At 43.0% G+C, this 18,553-nt stretch overlaps 1 protein-coding gene across 9 annotated transcripts in view; it reads right to left on the bottom strand.

Moving 5' to 3' along the window:
* The window catches only part of PPFIBP1 (PPFIA binding protein 1), a 117,947-nt gene that overhangs the window by 39,156 nt on the left and 60,238 nt on the right, over positions 1 to 18,553 (bottom strand). For all 9 annotated transcript variants that reach the window (XM_084293618.1, XM_084293616.1, XM_084293614.1 and 6 more), the window contains exons 2-5: positions 14,846 to 15,007; positions 12,567 to 12,772; positions 1,309 to 1,395; positions 98 to 211 (exon numbers count right to left, since the gene is read on the bottom strand). In XM_084293618.1, coding sequence (XP_084149744.1) covers positions 98 to 211; positions 1,309 to 1,395; positions 12,567 to 12,772; positions 14,846 to 14,909 — 471 coding nt within the window. In that variant the 5' untranslated portion in view covers positions 14,910 to 15,007. The remainder of the gene's footprint in view (positions 1 to 97; positions 212 to 1,308; positions 1,396 to 12,566; positions 12,773 to 14,845; positions 15,008 to 18,553) is intronic.

Genomic DNA, 18,553 nt, shown 5'->3' with positions numbered 1-18,553 from the left:
TACAATACCTTGAACTAAATTTTGCTCTCATGGAAGCAAAATGCAGTTTATTAAGAAGGAACAAAGACAGCGAGACAGAAAAGTGACTGTGAAATACCTGCTGCAGCATCTCTTCTGTGGCATTCAGTTTCTGTCTGTGTTCCTCCAAAGAGAACTCCAGATCCCGAATCTTTTCTCCCTGGGCCTCCACCTGATCTGTAAGCACACTTACCTGTACAGAGGAGATAAAGGGATGCATATAAGTATCTCACACCCATACAGTATGTGTCACCTGAAAAACCGTATGTAAGTAACAGCACCAGCTGGGCTACAGATGAAATGGGACCATGGGAGGAGATGGTGCAGAAGAGTTCTACAGTGAGCACAGTGCACAACAAACCTGATGGGAGGGCTTTCCTCTCACACTTAAGGGAATTCCAGCCAATTTTCCAGCAGACACTTTGCAATTCTGTATCTCCTCTCCTGACTTGTCCTACAAAGGATGGCTGCTGCATTTTATGACATACAATTATGTCTTTGCCTGTTACTCCTGACTTAACAACCAAACAGCCAGTTATTCTGCTTTTCAAGTGATTGCACAGTGTACCACAGTGTATGGCTTCTTCTTTTCACGCCTCTTCTGAATAAAGGTTTTGTTTTAAACAGACTCTTCTGAGGAAATCTGCAGCACCACTGGGTAGCAAGACAAGCTGACTGGAGCAGAGCTTGATGCTACCACAGGCAGCCCTCAGGTCAGGTCCATGTCAGGGGACTGCAGCACGCCAGTGCAGGCAGAGGTGCCAGATAGTCCCAACACTGATGGCAGGAGTAACCCAGCTGGTCAGGGTGCCCAGAGCTGAGCTCGGAGGAGATCTATGGTCCCAGGACAGTGCAGCCTGGCAGCAGCAGATCAGAACCTCCAAGGAACTGCTCACCTCCTCCTGCCCATCGGCCCGTCCTGCAGCTTTTGTCACCTTGCATGAGAACAACGCATGACAAGACATGTCACCTGACACAAACAGCATGTGAACAGTTAAAAATAAAAGGCGATTTTACACATATATATGAATGTAAGATAGTGGCTTTGAAGATTTGCTCAGCTAACAAGATCCAAAAAGAGATCAGATACAAATAAAGTAAGGCATTTAGATTTTTACTGCAATCTAAAGTCACACCCAAATCTGGGTTAACTCTCACATATCAGCAAGCCTTCCATCTACTGTTCAAAACAATATAACTGGAAAAAAAATCCTCGGAGGTTTAATTGCATAAAACCAAAAAGTGTTACAAGTGCAAGGGCAGAAAAAAATAATTTAGGTGATGACTCACTTGCAGAACAAGAGATTCCTTATCATTTTCCAGACGAGCCAGCCTTTCTTGATATACATCTCCATTCCCAGATATGTGTCCATTAGTCTGAAAAAGACAGCAAATTTATATTGTCAGCTATCTTATGATAAGTATCATTCTTCAGTACTGCTTTCAAATCATTCCATGCCAGAAACTAATCTAATACTGTAACACTTAGCTTTTCAGTAAGGACATTTAAAATACAGTATTATGAGCCAGACATATCCCACTGGCAGGGTAAATTTAAGTCAAAAGGGTTATGCTGATTACCATCATCCCAGGTTCCAACAACCATAGTTTTCCATGTAGTAAAATTCATCAGCTTCAAGTGACAGTCACAGATAATTTCCAATGCCAAACACTTAACAGTAACACTAACACAGACAAGAATGATAAGCAACTGTGTTGTAATAACGACCCTTAACCTTTTCTCATCTGTGGACCCTTATGATTTTCAAGTGGAACAATGATATATGGATAAATTAAGTCTACTGTCAACATCCTTGTTTTTTGTAGTCTGTGGACTATCAAAGATCTGTAAAGCCACAGGCTTAAAATCACTGAGCCACATAAAAATGCCTCAGAAGCCTTACTGTTAATACTTTAAAGGAATTTATCAAGACAAAACTATCCTATTTTAACTCAAAACAAAATCAGTTTTCTTCACTGAACTAGTAGGCAGAAAGCAAATCAGACTCTTTTCTTTTAAGATGGCAAATAACCAGCTAAAAACTTATTGCAATATTAACACAACCAAAACGCACACAGATCTGAGTTTCAGCTCATGATTCTGCCTTTAAGAAGGACAACTATTACATGTCATTCAGTGTTATCAATACACTTACAGAGTACTATTTGTCTGTTCTGTTAAAGAACAGATTTGAAGTATTTCCCAGTTCCCAAACGGTTACAAATCAAATAAACCATCAACGGAGGATACATGACCACAGTTCAGAACAAGAGTTGTTCGGGGGCTTAAAGATGAGAAGGGAAGAGCCTTCTGGTGACCCAGTTCTGGGGAATTCATCTATTGCACATTCAGCATTTGTTAACAAAATTTGTGTTCAGTGGTATGCCACACGAAACTACACTTGCAGAGAGACAAATACCCTGAGACACACAGAAAGTGAAAAGAAGAATCAACTTACAATCCACCAAATGTGCATTATGCTTCTTGCAAGTAAAATGATTATTTTTTTTTAAAACACGCAGTAAGAGACATCCTTTTATATCAGGTACATTTTACTTGGTATGGGTGAATGTCTGCACTCTAAACACATCTCTTTATAAAGCTACCTGAGGCAAAGGAGAAACAAAAATACATGCTAATGCTATCACAGTCCACAGGAATCAGCAACTTTCTTCACAATAACTGCAATGCTCTTGAGCAGGGAGAAGGATTCTCCTTTATCCATATTCAAAGCAGTCTCAAAGTACTTTGTGCTGAATGCTATATTCAGATCTCAGCTCAGGAAAGAAATTATGGTTCCCATCATTGCATGAATCCCTTGGAGTAGTCTGAGAAGCTGTCCTGAAATCCAGCGTGCTCAGCGCTGAGACTCCCACCAACTTCAAGGAGCCTTGTTTTCCCTCTCAACGTGTGATGAAAAGAAAAAAGGCCAGGGACTGTGGTGCCCCAGTGAGGCTGTGGCACCAGCCTGCCAAGAGAGCCCACCCCAGTGTATGAGCAGCAAGCCTCACGCTTCTGCTCCAAGTGTCCCTTCCAAGCAGTTTGTCTCCCCACATTGCAGAGCATGCCTCAGGAGACCTCCTGGATAAACCACCTTGTCTATGTTTTGTGTTTCAGTCTGGGTGGTAGGAAAATCTCCTTTGTTTGAAACTGGAAGAACAAAATGCTCACCAGCACCAGTTAAAGATTGGGTGCAAACAGTAGGAGGTACAAAGTGTCTGAGCTCACCTTAGCAATGTCCTCAGGAAGCAAGGCTGCGTCAGGCAGCTTTTATATCTCTGTGCAGCAGCAAACATGTATCTCAAGCATCCATGTGTAACTTTCACAAGATGACCACAACATCTCCCCTGAAATTACGAGAGCTACAGCATACTAAGAAAGGATGTTCCATAGTAATTTGTACCAATAACTCATAATATAATGATACTCCATATCTGAATTATTTACCAATAAGTCTTTCTGACCATCCAGAAACCAAACCACAGCAGAAGTACTCTATGCTTCTGAGTTTTCCCTGTTTTTATCCTGACCTCTAACAGAATTTAGCTCATGCCATAGGATTTCCAGTTGAGAACTTCAGTTTCATAACAGTTCAAATTAAGATGAAACAAGTCAAAGAGCTTCCAAAATGAACTCACTAGCTGCTCAGCTAGGACATTATGCTTTAAATCCTGTGATTTCACTTGTATGCACAAAAACAAACAAACAAACAACAAACACACTCATAGTTTTGTTGTTCTGTAGCTCTATTCTCAGGTAAAGTCCTCCAGTATCTCTCAGGCTCTTACCAAGCCTCCACAAGTACAGTATCTACATTTTGTAATACAAAAGACATTTATCAACACAGCATGTGTCTCTGATGTCAGAAAGGGATATTCATTCCCCTTTACAAAAAGGCAGCTGATGTGCAAAGGTGCCCTCCGTCCCTGCTGGGGCTCACACAAATGTCCTCATCAGAGTGCAAGACTCAAGACACAATTCCCTGCCTCCCAAAGAACACACCAGTGCCCCAGCCACTGAACCTCTTGCTGTTTCTAGACAATGCAACCAGACACAAATTAACTAAAACAAAACACTGCGTGAAGAGGTAAGCAAGCACTGGTTTCATGCTACAATGAAAATATCTTTACCATGCTGTGAAAACTGATGAGGTGTTAAAGCAGAGTGTTAGTCATTAGGCACAACATCTTGCTAAGACACCTTTGTTGTTAAACTCTGTTCATATTTCTCAAAAAAAAAAAAAAAAAACAACACCACGAACAACCTTTCTTGTTTAGCATGTTGTTCTTGGTTTTAAAATAGAAGCCCTTGGAGTATTTAGGCCATAGCTGCACATTGCCAATAGAAATGGAGAAGAAATGATCAGAACTTTGAAGAGAACTGGAGGCTGTTCTCCCACAAAACCAAACACAAAGGTGTCTTTACTGGCAGTCACCATAAGTATTTTGTAGAATTTGCTTAAAAACAGACCTCCTGTAGTATAATGAAAACAGAAAACATGGTGTACAACCCAACATCAGGTTGCTGTTTGAAATGTCGTAACTTCTCTGTAACACCTGCAATATCAGAACACATTTTAGCTATGAAGAGATGAAGTCACTGTCCTCAGTCACAGTAGAGGGAAAGGTGAGAGTTGGAGAAATGACAACGGAGCGGCCACGGTATCTCTTTCTCTGAGCAGCAGCCCTGGCACCTCCTGCGGCGGTGTAAAGATCAGGGACTGCTGGGCAATGGCCACGCAATGCATTCTTTCATCTCTCCTCTGCTCTGTCCTCTTTCCCAAAGGTACAAAGTTGATGCTTGGCATGATTTTACTCTCAGAGAAGGACGAGAAGGAAGAGAGGAGATGAAATGGATCAAAAAAAGAATGGAGTAATGATGACAGAAGGCAGGGCTGGAGATAAATGGAGAGGGAAGATGCCCAAACACTGGATATGGGAAAGCAGCACATTATAAGATGAGATGGAGCTGGTGGGAGGTCTGAGAGATGGAGAAACACCAGGAGGGCTGGAGAGTGCAAGACCTGGTAGTTTCTCCCCATGAGATGAGCAGCCTCCCCTGGGATAGAACCCAGCAACTATTTCACCAGGCACAGCAATGTCTCTGCTTAAAAAAATGAAAAGAAAAGCAATTATCTGATTCAACAGCAACTGCAAGAGTATTTGGAGCATCTGGTAGTTCTGGACTAAATTTGTATCATCAAAGTCAATACTGGATTAACACAGCTTACAAGCTTTTCCATTTTCCAAAGAAGGCTCTTTTTCATCAGGAAAATGTATCCTCAATTAAACAGTTAGATTTTGCATGTGTTTTCAGTTTAGGGATTAATTGCAAAACACTGGATGGGAAGACAATGCAGGTTTACCAGTACCAATTTTAATCCTAGAAACAAAAGAACAGTTGTCACTATGCCACCAAGGCTTCTGAGAAGTTTGAGGTTAAGCATTTGCTTAAAATGCCTTATAAAACCAGACCCAGTGCACTTAAAACTCTAAAGATCAATCCATTACTAATCTGCTAAACCCATGTGCAAGCTTTGTCTGCAGTCATGTAAGTGTAAAAATCCACACTCCTCTAGAGGGAATTATTCCTGTAAAAAGTAGATGCATCACAAGACTTTCACAGCTTCCCTGCCCTCACTCTTTAATCCATTTTCCCTAGAAACAAGTTCACAATCCAAACCATAGGAAAGTTTCTAACAGCTACTATTTTAAACTTCTAAAAGAAAAAGAAAAAAAGACTCACTTTCCTTTCAATTGCTGAATTCTCCTTTCAAAAATAAAACTCATTTTTAGCCTGCTAAAGTTGATACCATTATTATCCTTCATTTTCTTTTCTGCTTTTGAGACAAATAAGCAGAACAAGTCACGCTGTTCTTGCTGAAGATGTGAGATGATTTGTATAAAAGGCACAGCCACTCCACAGTATTATTTTCTTGTACAGCAGATTGTGCTGTTCTGACCACCACAGCCCAGTCAACAGTTGGCCAAGTGGGCTTTTTCTGACATCTCTTTCCTGACCATCTGGAGTTAAATTAGAGCTCATCCACATGCTGAAGTTGTTCAGATTGTTATAATACACGTTATCTACACAGCTACCATTGCTTTGTCTGTTTTCTCAGTTTTAGGGAGTCCCTTGGAAGGGGGCTCCTTTGGTTTCAGCTCCAGAATCTCCCAGTTTTCCAAGCAAAGCATTCTTCAGTCCCTCCCCGTCATACAGAGCCCTGACAGCTTTACTCTTCCTAAGCATCAGTTCCATCCCAAATTCACACTGGTAAAATCCATCTGAACATGATCCATGTTGGTGTTTAAACAGTTTGCATGGAAGCCCACCACTCCCCTCCCAAACCTGCATCTCATGCCTCCTCACTGATTTTTCAGCCTGTTCCAAATGCTGCAGCAGCAGGCATGCAGACCAGCTGCTAAGCCTTTTCTAAAGTTTACAGATTAGCTCCTCCCTACAGAAAGGGCAGAGAAAAAAAAAAAAAAAAAAAACACACACAAAAAAACCACACTCAAAACCTCCACATTATCTTTTAGAAGCTCCCCTAAAATAAAAGTGGAACCCGAAAGAAAGTCAGCTTAAGACAGACCTTCACTCTGAGGGATTTACCTGAAACATTTTCTAAGTATAGAGTACAGCTGTTGAACAGGGAAGATGCAACCATTTCAAGATAATCAGTTTCTTCAACAGCAGCTCATCTGGTATCTTGTACAAGAGAAAGACAAAGTGCTTTCGTCCAATTCCCTCACAGCGCTGCCCAGCTACAGCTTGTCACTCAGAGCAAAGCAAGAGCCAGAACAGAGATACCCTACCTTATTTAGCCAGATGCAGTGCCCGTGAATGTCCCAGCTATACTCCATGCTGCTTGCAGCTATCTTCATGCACGTAAGGGTAAGAGTGAGCGTGGCAGGCAGCTGAGGCAGGAAGCAGCAGCCCCGGCGCTGCCGAAGCCCGCTGCACCAAGTGGTGCTGTCAGGGCTCCTCTGAACTGTGATGGAGAGTTTAAATGAGGGCAGGTCTCCTCTTCTCACCAAGGATAGAGGAGAAGGTGGCACCAGCGTGGGAGATGTGGGAAGCAGAGCGCGGCACAGCAGCAGCGCTCCTCAGGCGGAGCGAGCGGCTCCTCTGGGAATTAACACATCAAAGCCCGGGAAGCTCAACCCTTCGTCTTCCAACCGGAGCCTGCCCAGCTCCGCCACACTGGCAGGGACCACAGAGCACAAACCGGTACCTTCACCTACCTGTGGGATAAACAGGAGGGAGTTTGCTTTTCTTAATAGGTTGTTAATTGGAGAAGCTGGAAGAACACATGTAATTCACACATAAGTGCCAAGGAAAAGAGGAAGGAAGAAATTGACTAAATGGTCCCTGATCTCACCAGTGCCTTGTCTCAATTTATGTTGTACTACTTCAAAACACACAAAATGCCACAGTAACAACTAACATTCGTCCCAGTGTTTCAGTTCCATTTTAACCAGTATCATCATCAGCGTAACAAATCCTTACTATTTTTGACCACAGAGCCTAGCTCGCTGAGTCCCATGATTATCTAAAAAAGCACAGCTTTTATAACGAAGAAGAAATATTTACAACTAACCTTGACAGATTAAAAAAAAAATCTCAAAAACATGATGCTGAATAATCCAGAAGAAAAAAGAACAGAAAAGGCACAGAAGCCACACTTTTTAAGCCAGAGGGATGCATTTTGGATTCCGAATTGTGATTTTTGAATTCTCTGCCATCAGGGCTGCCCTGTGCTCTTTTGCAAGACCACCCAGGTTGTTCTCACTGTTGATAAACTCAACTGCGATGCATGAATATGCCAAGTCAAGATGTGCTGTTAATGAACCCTTATCACCTTCTACTATTAAAAACACAGCAGCCTGGATGATCACTTTTAGCAAGAAGCAGGGTCCTGCATTTCAACTAGCTCTCTCATGAACAAAAAGTATTACTGGGAGGCTGTTTGTAATGGCAGACTGAGAGAACATCACAGGACTCCTTTCATATTGTAACTAGAGAAGAGATCTCAAACAGGTGTTCGGTTGTAAAACTTGCATGCCACACATTACCATAAGGACCTTTCAGTAGCTGAACTCAACATAAGCACAAGCTGAGCCAAATGAATGTACTATACACCCACACTAAGACAATCAAACAACAAACTCTGGTTCGAAGACATTTTTTTCATGAATAAAAAATATGAGACAACTTCTGGCTAACCAAACCGCTTCCACAACTTGGGAATTGCTTTGTCTTCCAAATACGTTAATGTATCTTTGGAAGATTACAAGCTATGTTTATCCAGACAGGAAAACTCCTCTCAGAAATGTAATACTCACTTGTATTAGCTCTCATTACTCCTTGCCACTCTTGGGAAGAATCAACTCATTGAAAAAGTGTTAAAATTTGAGGCTGGTCTGTCAGAGGACACTCTGGATTACACAAGACACTAGGGGACCACAGCTCACCCTATCATCTTCAGATGAGCTGAAAACGTTCTTTGAGAAATCTTTAAAGGCTGTTAACTGTCTTTTATTTTAATGCTCTCATATTCAACTTACAATGCTACAGAAAGTCACTTCTGAAGCTAAAACCACAATTGCACTTGTTGCTATGGATCATGGTGAATTTTAAAGAAAAAGTATTATCCCAGCTCTGCAGTTCAAGGAGCGCTTAATTTAAAGAGGAGATGGCACACCACATGAACTTTAACAGGACATATATAAATGTTCAGATGAGGAGCTTGAAGAAACTGGCTGTTAGGTTTGGGAAGGGACTGTCCACCCACATGTAACCCTTTACTCTCCTTTTTAACAAGATCCAGTTGGTTTCTTCTTTCTGAGAAGGTTGTTTAATAAGTACATGTAGTATTAAAAAAAAAAAAAAAAAAAAAAGGTCAAGAAAAACAACAACCAGAAATAAAAATGTCTCCTGTTTATTTAATCCGAAGAGAAAGTGAAGCAACATTCATGACTAGGAGCAAGATTTTTGAGAATTTTCCTTCAAGAGATAGATCTGTCAGCTTCTAGTTGCTGGAACTTTCAGCATCCCCAAAGCAATGGGGTTGCCTTGGTCTTGCAAAAGGCAGAATTTCAATTAAGATAGTATTGTTATTGGTAATGACATTACAGATCACTCACACATCTACATTCAGACCAGAAGCTCCACATCCAGAGTACAGCACATGTTTTATTAAACCACACATCATAATGCACTTCTGTTGATCAGAAGAAATCTGAAAAGCCCCAAGACTTTGCAATAGTTGTGAGATCTGGCTATGGATTTCACAACTGGTCCCCAGAGAAAGCACGTAGTCCCAACACTTCAGACCTTAGAAAAGGCTTAAGTCCTTTTCCAGACTTTGAACAAATGGCCTAATTTCTAGTTTTAATCACAGCATTCACTTGCCACCCATTTGCACATAGAGATATGCATGCTTTCAGCAAAGATATTTTTTTAGCTGTTGATGGACAACTGGAAATGTTGCAGTTACACCAGCTTATCTGTGCAAGACAAAGCTGCATTTGCAACTTCTCTGGAACTCCATAGTGGAAACCATCTGATCTCTCCTCATGGAAATGCTCTGCCAGATGTCCAGGCACTGTACGTGTGCTCTGGTGTCACGTGGCCATCTGGCATTCGCCATTTAAAAAAAGCAGGATAAGGCACTTTAACTCTTTAGTGCGTTTTGAGTGCTTGCACAGACTTCTCTAATGCCTGTCATGCACACTGTGAGGAGCAGAAATAGGTCACTGAGTGGCACAGGGACACAAGGCAGCCCATTCAGACGTGGTGAAATTGAATCCTCTGCCTTATTTTACAGAAGTGAGCAACTCTGGGAGACTGCTGTCAGACACTTTTCCCAACTAGGGCATCGGCGGTTTCCCTTTGGAGGCCAGGAGAGGATTTTTCTCTTGTGACACACTGTTTGGCAGCAGCAAACACTATTTTTGTTTTCCTCTGAGACAGAGGAGACTTGGTTACGGCTTAGCTGGGACATCATACACCAGTTCTAGTGGATTTGAATAGTCTGGTAGATGCAACTTCTTCACGCGTGGAGGATTAAACCAATTCACACAAGGGAGGTGTTTTCCTTTCCTCTGTAAGGATGGGTGTTGTTGCAGACAGCCTTTCTGTAAATCATCAGGGCACTTCACCTAAAACCTGCCCTACTTAGATAGGGACTGATGACACTGGTGGCACCTGTAAATCCTACACTCTTCACCTACAGCACAGTACAAAGCCTAACTTTCAGTCTTCCTACTAGGGGTTTTAAGAGAGAGTATGTGGGAATAATTTGAGGCAGTCTGAGGAGAAACATGTATGGAATAGCTATTTCTGCTGTCTTTTGCAGAATCATTTTCAGTGCTCAGGTGGCACTAAAGTGAACAGCACAACAGAGCCCTTCCGCTTCCAGATTCAGCTCACTGCTACCATGAAAACCATTGCTGCCTAACTGCTACATGGTGATCCATGTCAAAGGGGTCTGAAGGATACTATTGCAGCTCCTAACAGCCAGGCGTTCCTAAATCACACATTTGCTGCCCCACAGGACGACTGACCTTCACCTCACTAATCTCAGCAGACACTGCAGCCTCAAGCCAGGCTGTTGGGCTCCTTTTCTCCAGAATAACACATGGTAGATCAGCATTGCTCAGTGTAGACTACCAATAACTATGCACCCCATGGGGAGAAGTTAATTTTCCAAGGCTGTTTATGTGGCATACGAGCACTTATTTATTTTTCAAGGCCATACTTGCATGAAAGCTGTTAAGTCCCTCTTTTTTCTGCTCCACACAGAGCAGAGACTAGTTACAGCGATGTTCACTGCTGTATGTTACAGGGTAAGGAAATGCTGATGCCAGCAAGATCTCTGCATTTTTTAAAGATCTGATTTGAATGTCATTCCTGCCTCCTCCTGATCTTAATGTTTACTGCCACACCAACAGCAGGGGTGTGATTTAAGTCGCATGGGAGTCAGTGGAAAAGCTCCCATGTGTTTCACAAAGTTTAAGGCATTTTCAGATGAGTAGTTCAGAGCAAAATAAAAATTATTTAAAAAAAGAAAAAAACACCAACAGAGCACTCTCCCCTCAAACCCTGCCATAAGAGTTGCACAAGCGAGCCAAGCCATGTTAACCCAGGTCCCTACCTCTTCCCAGGGTGCTGTGCCTAGCTTGTGTGCCTCTAGATGGCACGTCAGGTCATGCCAAGCCAACTGCAGCCTGACACCTGGTTGTGCTCCCAGGGCACAGGTTCTGCCGCAGCAGTGCTGGTAGGGCACTGGGGCCCCTCACAGAAAGCAGTGTGCCGGTCAACGTTGCATGCTGTAGCTGATCACCAAGATGAAACTGTTTATCAAGAGAAAAATGCATTGTGTCGTAGCTGTAGCTCCACAGTGAACAAACCCTTTCTGAGGGGAGGCGTGATGTCCACACGACAGGATCAGGTGACAGGTGGTTTCTCATCCTGATAGCTACTGGCTGTAGTGACGCATTGGGTGCAACACGGAGTCACCGCAGTATGCCTGTCCAGTGTCAGACCTGTGTTCAACAGACCTGGCAACCCTCATTTCAGCAGTATGGCATCACCTTGGCCAACATCTTGGTGTGTCAGAGGAGGGGACGGACCAGGATGCTGCCACAGACAGATTTGGCAAAATCTGCAGAAGCACACAACTTCATCTGTTTTAACAGCCACAGACTGACTTAAACCCTGAAACACAGCCTCCAGAAATAAGCCTTGATTTCCTATTAGAGCTTCATTGAAATTTGTGCATACACAGGCCTCCACAGCAAGGCAAACTGCCACAAACCACGAGCTTTTCGTTTTTCGAGGTCTTTTCGTTGGCCCTGTAAAGAAGACACCAATCATAGGGCACCCAAAGGCCACACCAGTGGTTCCTTAAAAGTGCTGCCATATAACTCACCTCCTGATAAATACAACATTTTATTTCCCAGTTTAGTCTTCAGGTAGCCTCCACTTTTGAATAATATTTGATTTTTGGAAAAAAAAAAAAAAAAAAAAAAAAGGCTTGGGGAAAAGAACACCCTTATCAGGTATCTTTAAAACAGGGATAACAGAAACTAATAGATCCACAAACAGCAAATTGAAATATAGTTTGGTTTCAAGGTTAAAGGGATGCTGAGCATATACACCACTCAATTCTGTTATAAACCAGGTAAGGAAGTCCAATAGCAACCATAAAAAATATGCTGCCAAATATGCTTTTTAGTGAGAAGTTCATATTGAGAACTTTCTTTTTCCATTTAGGTGTCTGACTCCTATAAAGATGACTTTCCCCAACCCTCTGAGTTGAAACTCCAGTTATTGAAAAACTTCTGCTCACTAAAATGAGGCACAGTATACATCTAAGAAAGTGAAGGCCAACCTGTTGCACAAAGTATTTAGGCAACAGCTCTTCTGCGACACCACTGTAGCATCTCCCAAATAAAACCCTATACCTTTGGTTCTTTGAAACCAACCCTAAAGCTTTCAAAGGCCCTGCATAAAACACAGGTGAAACGAGGCAAGACCATACCATTTGACTTTGGAGCCATTCAATCAGAGCCTCTGCCGTCGAGTCTGGGACCTGGCAGCGCAGCCCTTCTCTCTCGTCTGCTTCCATCATCTCCAGCAAGCCCCGCAAGTCCTCCACCAGGTGCAGTGCCCGCAGGCCCCCCATGAAGGGGGAAGTGGGGGACTGGCAGTCAAAAATGCCATTGGAGTATTCCAGTGCCTTTGAACCTGCATTGAACAAAACCACAGGGAGTGAGGCACAGGGCAAGCAGGTAGGACAGGCAGCCACAGGAGATGGACAGCAAGGATTAGAAGTGTCATGTGGCATTTGCTACTGGTAGGAATTGATCTCAACCAATCTTGGCACTGGTGCTGCATCCTGCCCCCTCCCTCCCCACACAGCACCCTACAATATGGAGTGGGCAAGCCCTTGCTGATGTATATTTGGAATTCCACCACCACTGGCAGTTTTAGTGGACAGGAGGAGGTGGGCTGATCTGACAGAAGATGCATGTGCCATAACAGCACCCAAGAGGTTGTGGCATGGGCTGGGCTTCCACTCCCAAGGATACATTGGAGGGTGAAACTATGCGGAGGGAACATGCTCACATGGTAATGCTTTGAGTCACCTTTTGGGGACTACATGACCCAAGTCAGACCCCAATGATTTCCAGAGGAAATAGTGCTGAGCACTTCTCGTGCAGAAATATGTTACTCTGCTCCAATGCACTGGATTTTTTTTTTTATTTATTTTTTAAGAATATAGAGATATATGGAGACAAACAAAAAACCTAAATCACTTCTACAATGCAAAAATTTAATTAAATTAAAGCCCAACAGTTTAACATGGTAGCACTGACACCCGCATGTTAATAAAGAAAAAAAAAAACTCTTATTTGCATAAACTCACAGTATTTATGTTTGACCTATATTAGAAGTTGCTATATGTTAAGTAAGGAAGGGAACTACAAATTCAGGATTAAGGCTGATTTCAATCAACCCAGCTAATTCCAACTAGAATTTCACCACACTGATTTGTGACCTTAATACTGTAATGCCTCAGCACAGTCTTTCTGACAGAGCATCAGCTTTTGTACTGTCAACTTTGGGAAACTACAGAGCTATGCCATACATGCCCTGCCACGAACCTTCATTCGTCTTATCTGGGAAGCCAAAAATAAAAAGCAGGCATAATTCCCTTGGAAAAAAAAAAATGGAGTGAAAAATCCCCACAAAAGCATAAGACATGTTCAGACACATGGTTAAAGTCTGTGGTGACTTAAACATCCCAATATCACATTTTATTTTTGTTTTAAACCTCATCCTGCTATAACCAACTTCGGCTCTTGGAAACACAGATGCATGATCTGATCCAAGCAACAGTATCTACTTATAAGCTGTGACTTTAGAAATTTCCATATGTATTTTTATTCACTATGATCCATCTGAATCCACTTTACATGCATGCCTGATAAGTGTTCTTAATATCTTTGGAAAAATTGCATAGAAAAATTGTTGTTCAAGCAAAGCACAGACCGTATGTCTTTTTTTTCCCTCCCCTAAAGGAAATAATTTTAAATGTAACTATTAAAGACTTTATGACTGTGTTGCTACCCTTGCAGAATATTTTTCAGTTTGGGTAGCTGTTTGCATAGTGCTGCTGGAATAGGATTAAACTATTAACTTCTCGCTGCTTTGCTCCTCTGTGTTGTGCACTTACATTATTTTCTAACTCACTAGACTCAACTTAAAAAGCAGAAGTTGTATAATCTGCATTCCCTCTCCTCTGTCCACTTAAAATTTACAGGTACTTATAAAAAGCACTAATATTAAAGGCAGGTCTAAATGACATGCTTATACCCAGAGTATTCCAATTTTGAAAAAAGGAAAAATCAATTCATGTTTTAACTCTTCCAAGTTGAAGGAAATACAGAATAGTTGATATTAGCCAACCTGTCTCTTCCTGCCATGCAGCAGCTCTTTAAACATACTCATGCTGGTTTGAAACGTGCCTTATCATTCGCTTTCATGGTGCTGCATGCACCAGCTGAACTGCATCACTCAGCCATTTTGAGCAGCATTTTGATTGAGGTTGGGAGGAAAACTACAATCCATTTAGCTGTGTCTGTGTGTGAAAGTCTGTGCAACCCTCCACTCTATTTATTTGTAATCTCTAAGCCATAAGGCAAGATGCCAAACACAATAACCAGCATATGACCTCCTCAGCCTGAAACTCTGCCTTCTGGGTACGAAAAAGGAGGACTGAACCAGCTAAATGAATAAGCAGCCCCAAGCATTTACCTGCTATAATGCCATCCATCTGCTCCAAAGCCGCAGCAAGCATGTCACTTGCATCACTCATCATCTTCTCTCTTCTTAGGGATGATCACCAGCTCCACCATAAGGAACCATAAAACACCAGTCGTGTGAGTTGGATCCAGAGCCTGAAGTCTACAATTCAATCTGCAAAAGAAAATTTAATTTTATTGCATGTTGTCTGAATTCAGACACCACCGTCGCTGGACCAGTAACAAAACTGAGGCCATTTGCTGATCACAAGACTGGGAGATGTTCATTACCAGTCATGAAATGGCATTTTGAAGAAACAAAGCACCAGCTTAATGACCCAGGGCCTACTTTTGGTCAGCTTGTAGCCTACAGGTCCATGCCACTGATGAGGCATCCTGCAGAGCATTTCAGAAACCCTAGATGGCACTTCAGAGAGCCACACACAGAAGACACAGGCCTTCTAATGCTAACAGGAAGCAGCAACTCAGCAATAAACCAAGTGTCTCTCTGTTGTATTTTTGTTCCCCGTGAATTTTATGGTATGGAAGGAAAGTCTGACTGTTCGCCCAAGTTCTGGATATCTGACAATCCAGAAGTCCTGGCTGCGCAGCCATTTGCCTATAGGCAGGGTATCTCAAATGCCCAAGACTCGAAGGAAATTGCATGTGTGCATGGTACATCCCCCTGAAGACATCATTCCCAGCAGAGACTCACACCAAAACGCTGCATCTGATCTCACTCCAAAGCTCCTGAAGGCCAGACCTGGTCCCTGGAGAAGTATTTCCAGTAGAGACTGGAAAAGCCAGCCTGCCCAAGGCACTGCCTGCGTGGGTGAATTAGCAGAGCCAACATCCCAGTGGGACCCATGAAGAGAGCGCTATTATGAGTTAAGCACGTGCTTCAGTACTCGTCCGAGCTGTGGCTGCAGAGGGTAGAGGTGCAGCAGATCCTTCCCACACAGCACAATGGACACATGAGCCCCTGAAAACACCCAGATTGCTATGGCTTTCATCTGGGACAGGCGAGACTACATCTGCTCTAAATACAGTTACAGAACAAAGATAAACAAACACCGGAAAGGAAAACTTGCTTTAACCTTTTGCATACCCTGCCATTTGGTTTTTGCACTAGGCCACATTGCTGCTGACATTTGCCCCAACATAAGCAATTGATAAAGTTGTTCACAGTATCTCTGGCATAAGTCCTGGAATAGAGTCTACTAAAGCATCAGAAATACATGTTATAAATTACTATGCATCAGAAATACATGTTATAAACTGAATTTTCCCTCCTATGAGTCACCTAATTGGTCTGACCCAGCTGGAATATATCTCTTACTGGAGGCTGCCTGCTAGCTTTGCTGAAATGCTAGCCCTGAAACATCAGCAAACATTTCATCTTCTAGATCAAAACTTTTTTTTTTTTTTTGCATAAAGCAGGTCCAAACACTAAGACAATTTTTGAATGACAGCACAGGCTAATGCAGTTTTGGCAAATGCCTTGCTCTATTTATTTAGTTGCCAGAGTTATAAAAGCCAAAAGAACTTCAAAAAGTGAAAGCACCTGGAAGTGAAGGTGTTGCAAAACTACAAATGTGGTAGCACCACAATTGGCAACTTGAACCTTCAAAGAGGCAGACCTTGATTTTTAAAAACTTAAAGCAGGAGAATGCCTGCATAATATGCAGCTCCTGCAAGATATTTCATCTAGTGTCTCTATGTCTGATTAAAAAAAAAAAAAAAGAAAAAAAAAGAGTAGCAAACTCAGTTTTTGAAAAGGCATTCACCAGGACAATTCTGAACACAGTCTTGTCCCTTTTCTTTTAGGATTTCCTAGTTCTGATAACCAGGTCCTGCTAAAACATAGCAAATATAGTTATTTATGAACGAAGAATATGAACAACCTATGCTGGATTTCTCTCTGAAGGCAAAGAGCACAAAGAGAAGCCCAGGACTGCTGCTGCCCTAGACAAAATGCTGATTCCTTGCAGCTCTAAGTGGAAAAGGGCCAACATCACAGGGCACCCACAAATTCACAACAGCCTATTAATAAATGGGAATTGGAAGTGCCCACGATCCCCCCAATGTGCATAAATACCTGATGGGAGGTAGTGAAGAAGACAGAGCCAGGCTCTCCTCTGTGGTGTCCAGTGACAGGACAAGAAGTGATGAGCACAAATAAAAACACAAGAAATTCCTCTGAAATATTTTAGCTGCAGGCTCAAAACGTGTTAAGGAACAGAGTGCTCCCTTATTGTATCACATCTGCTCACAGCACACCCCTTGTTTCTCACCTTGTATTTAGGAAAAAAATTAACTGTGGGCAAGGAACTGCTAATTTCACAGAATCGTCTAGGTTGGAAGAGACCTCAGGATCATCAAGTCCAACCTCTGACCTAACGCTAACCAGTCCTCCACTAAACCATACCACTAAGCTCTACATCTAAACGTCTTTTGAAACCTCCAGGGATGGTGACTCAACCACTTCCCTGGGCAGCCCATTCCAATGCTTAACAACCCTCTCAGTAAAGAAGTTCTTACTAACATCCAACCTAAACCTCCCCTGGCACAACTTTAGCCCATTCCCCGTCGTCCTATTACTGGGCACATGGGAGAATAGACCAACCCCCACCTCGCTACAGCCTCCTTTAAGTTATCTACAGAGTGCAATAAGGTTGCCCCTGAGCCTCCTCTTCTCCAGGCTGAACAACCCCAGCTCCCTCAGCCGCTCCTCATAAGACTCGTTCTCCAGACCAGCTTCGTCGCCCTTCTCTGGACTCTCTAGAGCACCTCCATGTCCTTCTTGTAGTGAGGAGCCCAAAACTGAACACAGTACTCGAGGTGAGGCCTCACCAGAGCCGAGTACAGGAGGACAATCACTTCCCTAGCCCTGCTGGCCACACTGCTTCTTACACAAGCCAGGATGCTGTTGGCCTTCTTGGCCACCCAAGCACACTGCTGGCTCATATTCAGCTGACTATCAACAAACTCTCCCATGTCCTTCTCCATCAGGCAGCTTTCCAACCACTCATCTCCCAGCCTGTAGCTCTACTTGGGGTTGTTGTGCCCCAGGTGCAGGACCCAGCACTTGGCCTTGTTGAACTTCATACAGTTGGCCTCAGCCCATCGGTGCAGCCTATCCAGATCCTCCTGCAGAGCCTTCCTACCCTCGAGCAGATCGACACACGCACCTAACTTGGTGTCATCTGCAAACTTACTGAGGGTGCACTCAATCCCCTCATCCAGATCATCGACAAAGATATTAAAGAGGACTGACCCTAGCATCAAGCCCTGGGGGATGCCACTAGTGACCGGCCTCCAGCTGGATTTGACTCCGTTCACCACAACTCTTTGGGCCCAGCTACCCAGCCAGTTTTTAACGCAACAAAGCGTATACCAGTCCAAGCTGTGAGCAGCCAGTTTCTTGAGTAGAATGCTGTGGGAAATTGTGTCAAAAGCCTTACTGAAGTCAAGGTAGACCACATTCACAGCCTTTCACTCATCCACCCAGCGTGTCACTTTATCAATAGAAGGAGATCAGGTTCGTCAAGCAGGACATGCCTTTCATAGACCCATGCTGACTGGGCCTGATCGCCTGCTTGCCCTGCAAGTGCTGCGTGATGACACACAAGATAATCTGCTCCATGAGCTTCCCCAGCACTGAGGTCAAACTGACAGGCCTATAGTTCCCTGGGTCTACCTTCCGGCCCTTCTTGTAGAT

Source organism: Netta rufina (genome assembly GCF_964035555.1).
Source record: "Netta rufina genome assembly, chromosome: 1".
In the NCBI taxonomy this organism is placed as follows: Eukaryota; Metazoa; Chordata; class Aves; order Anseriformes; family Anatidae; genus Netta; species Netta rufina.
This window is presented reverse-complemented; position numbering and strand designations above follow the sequence as displayed.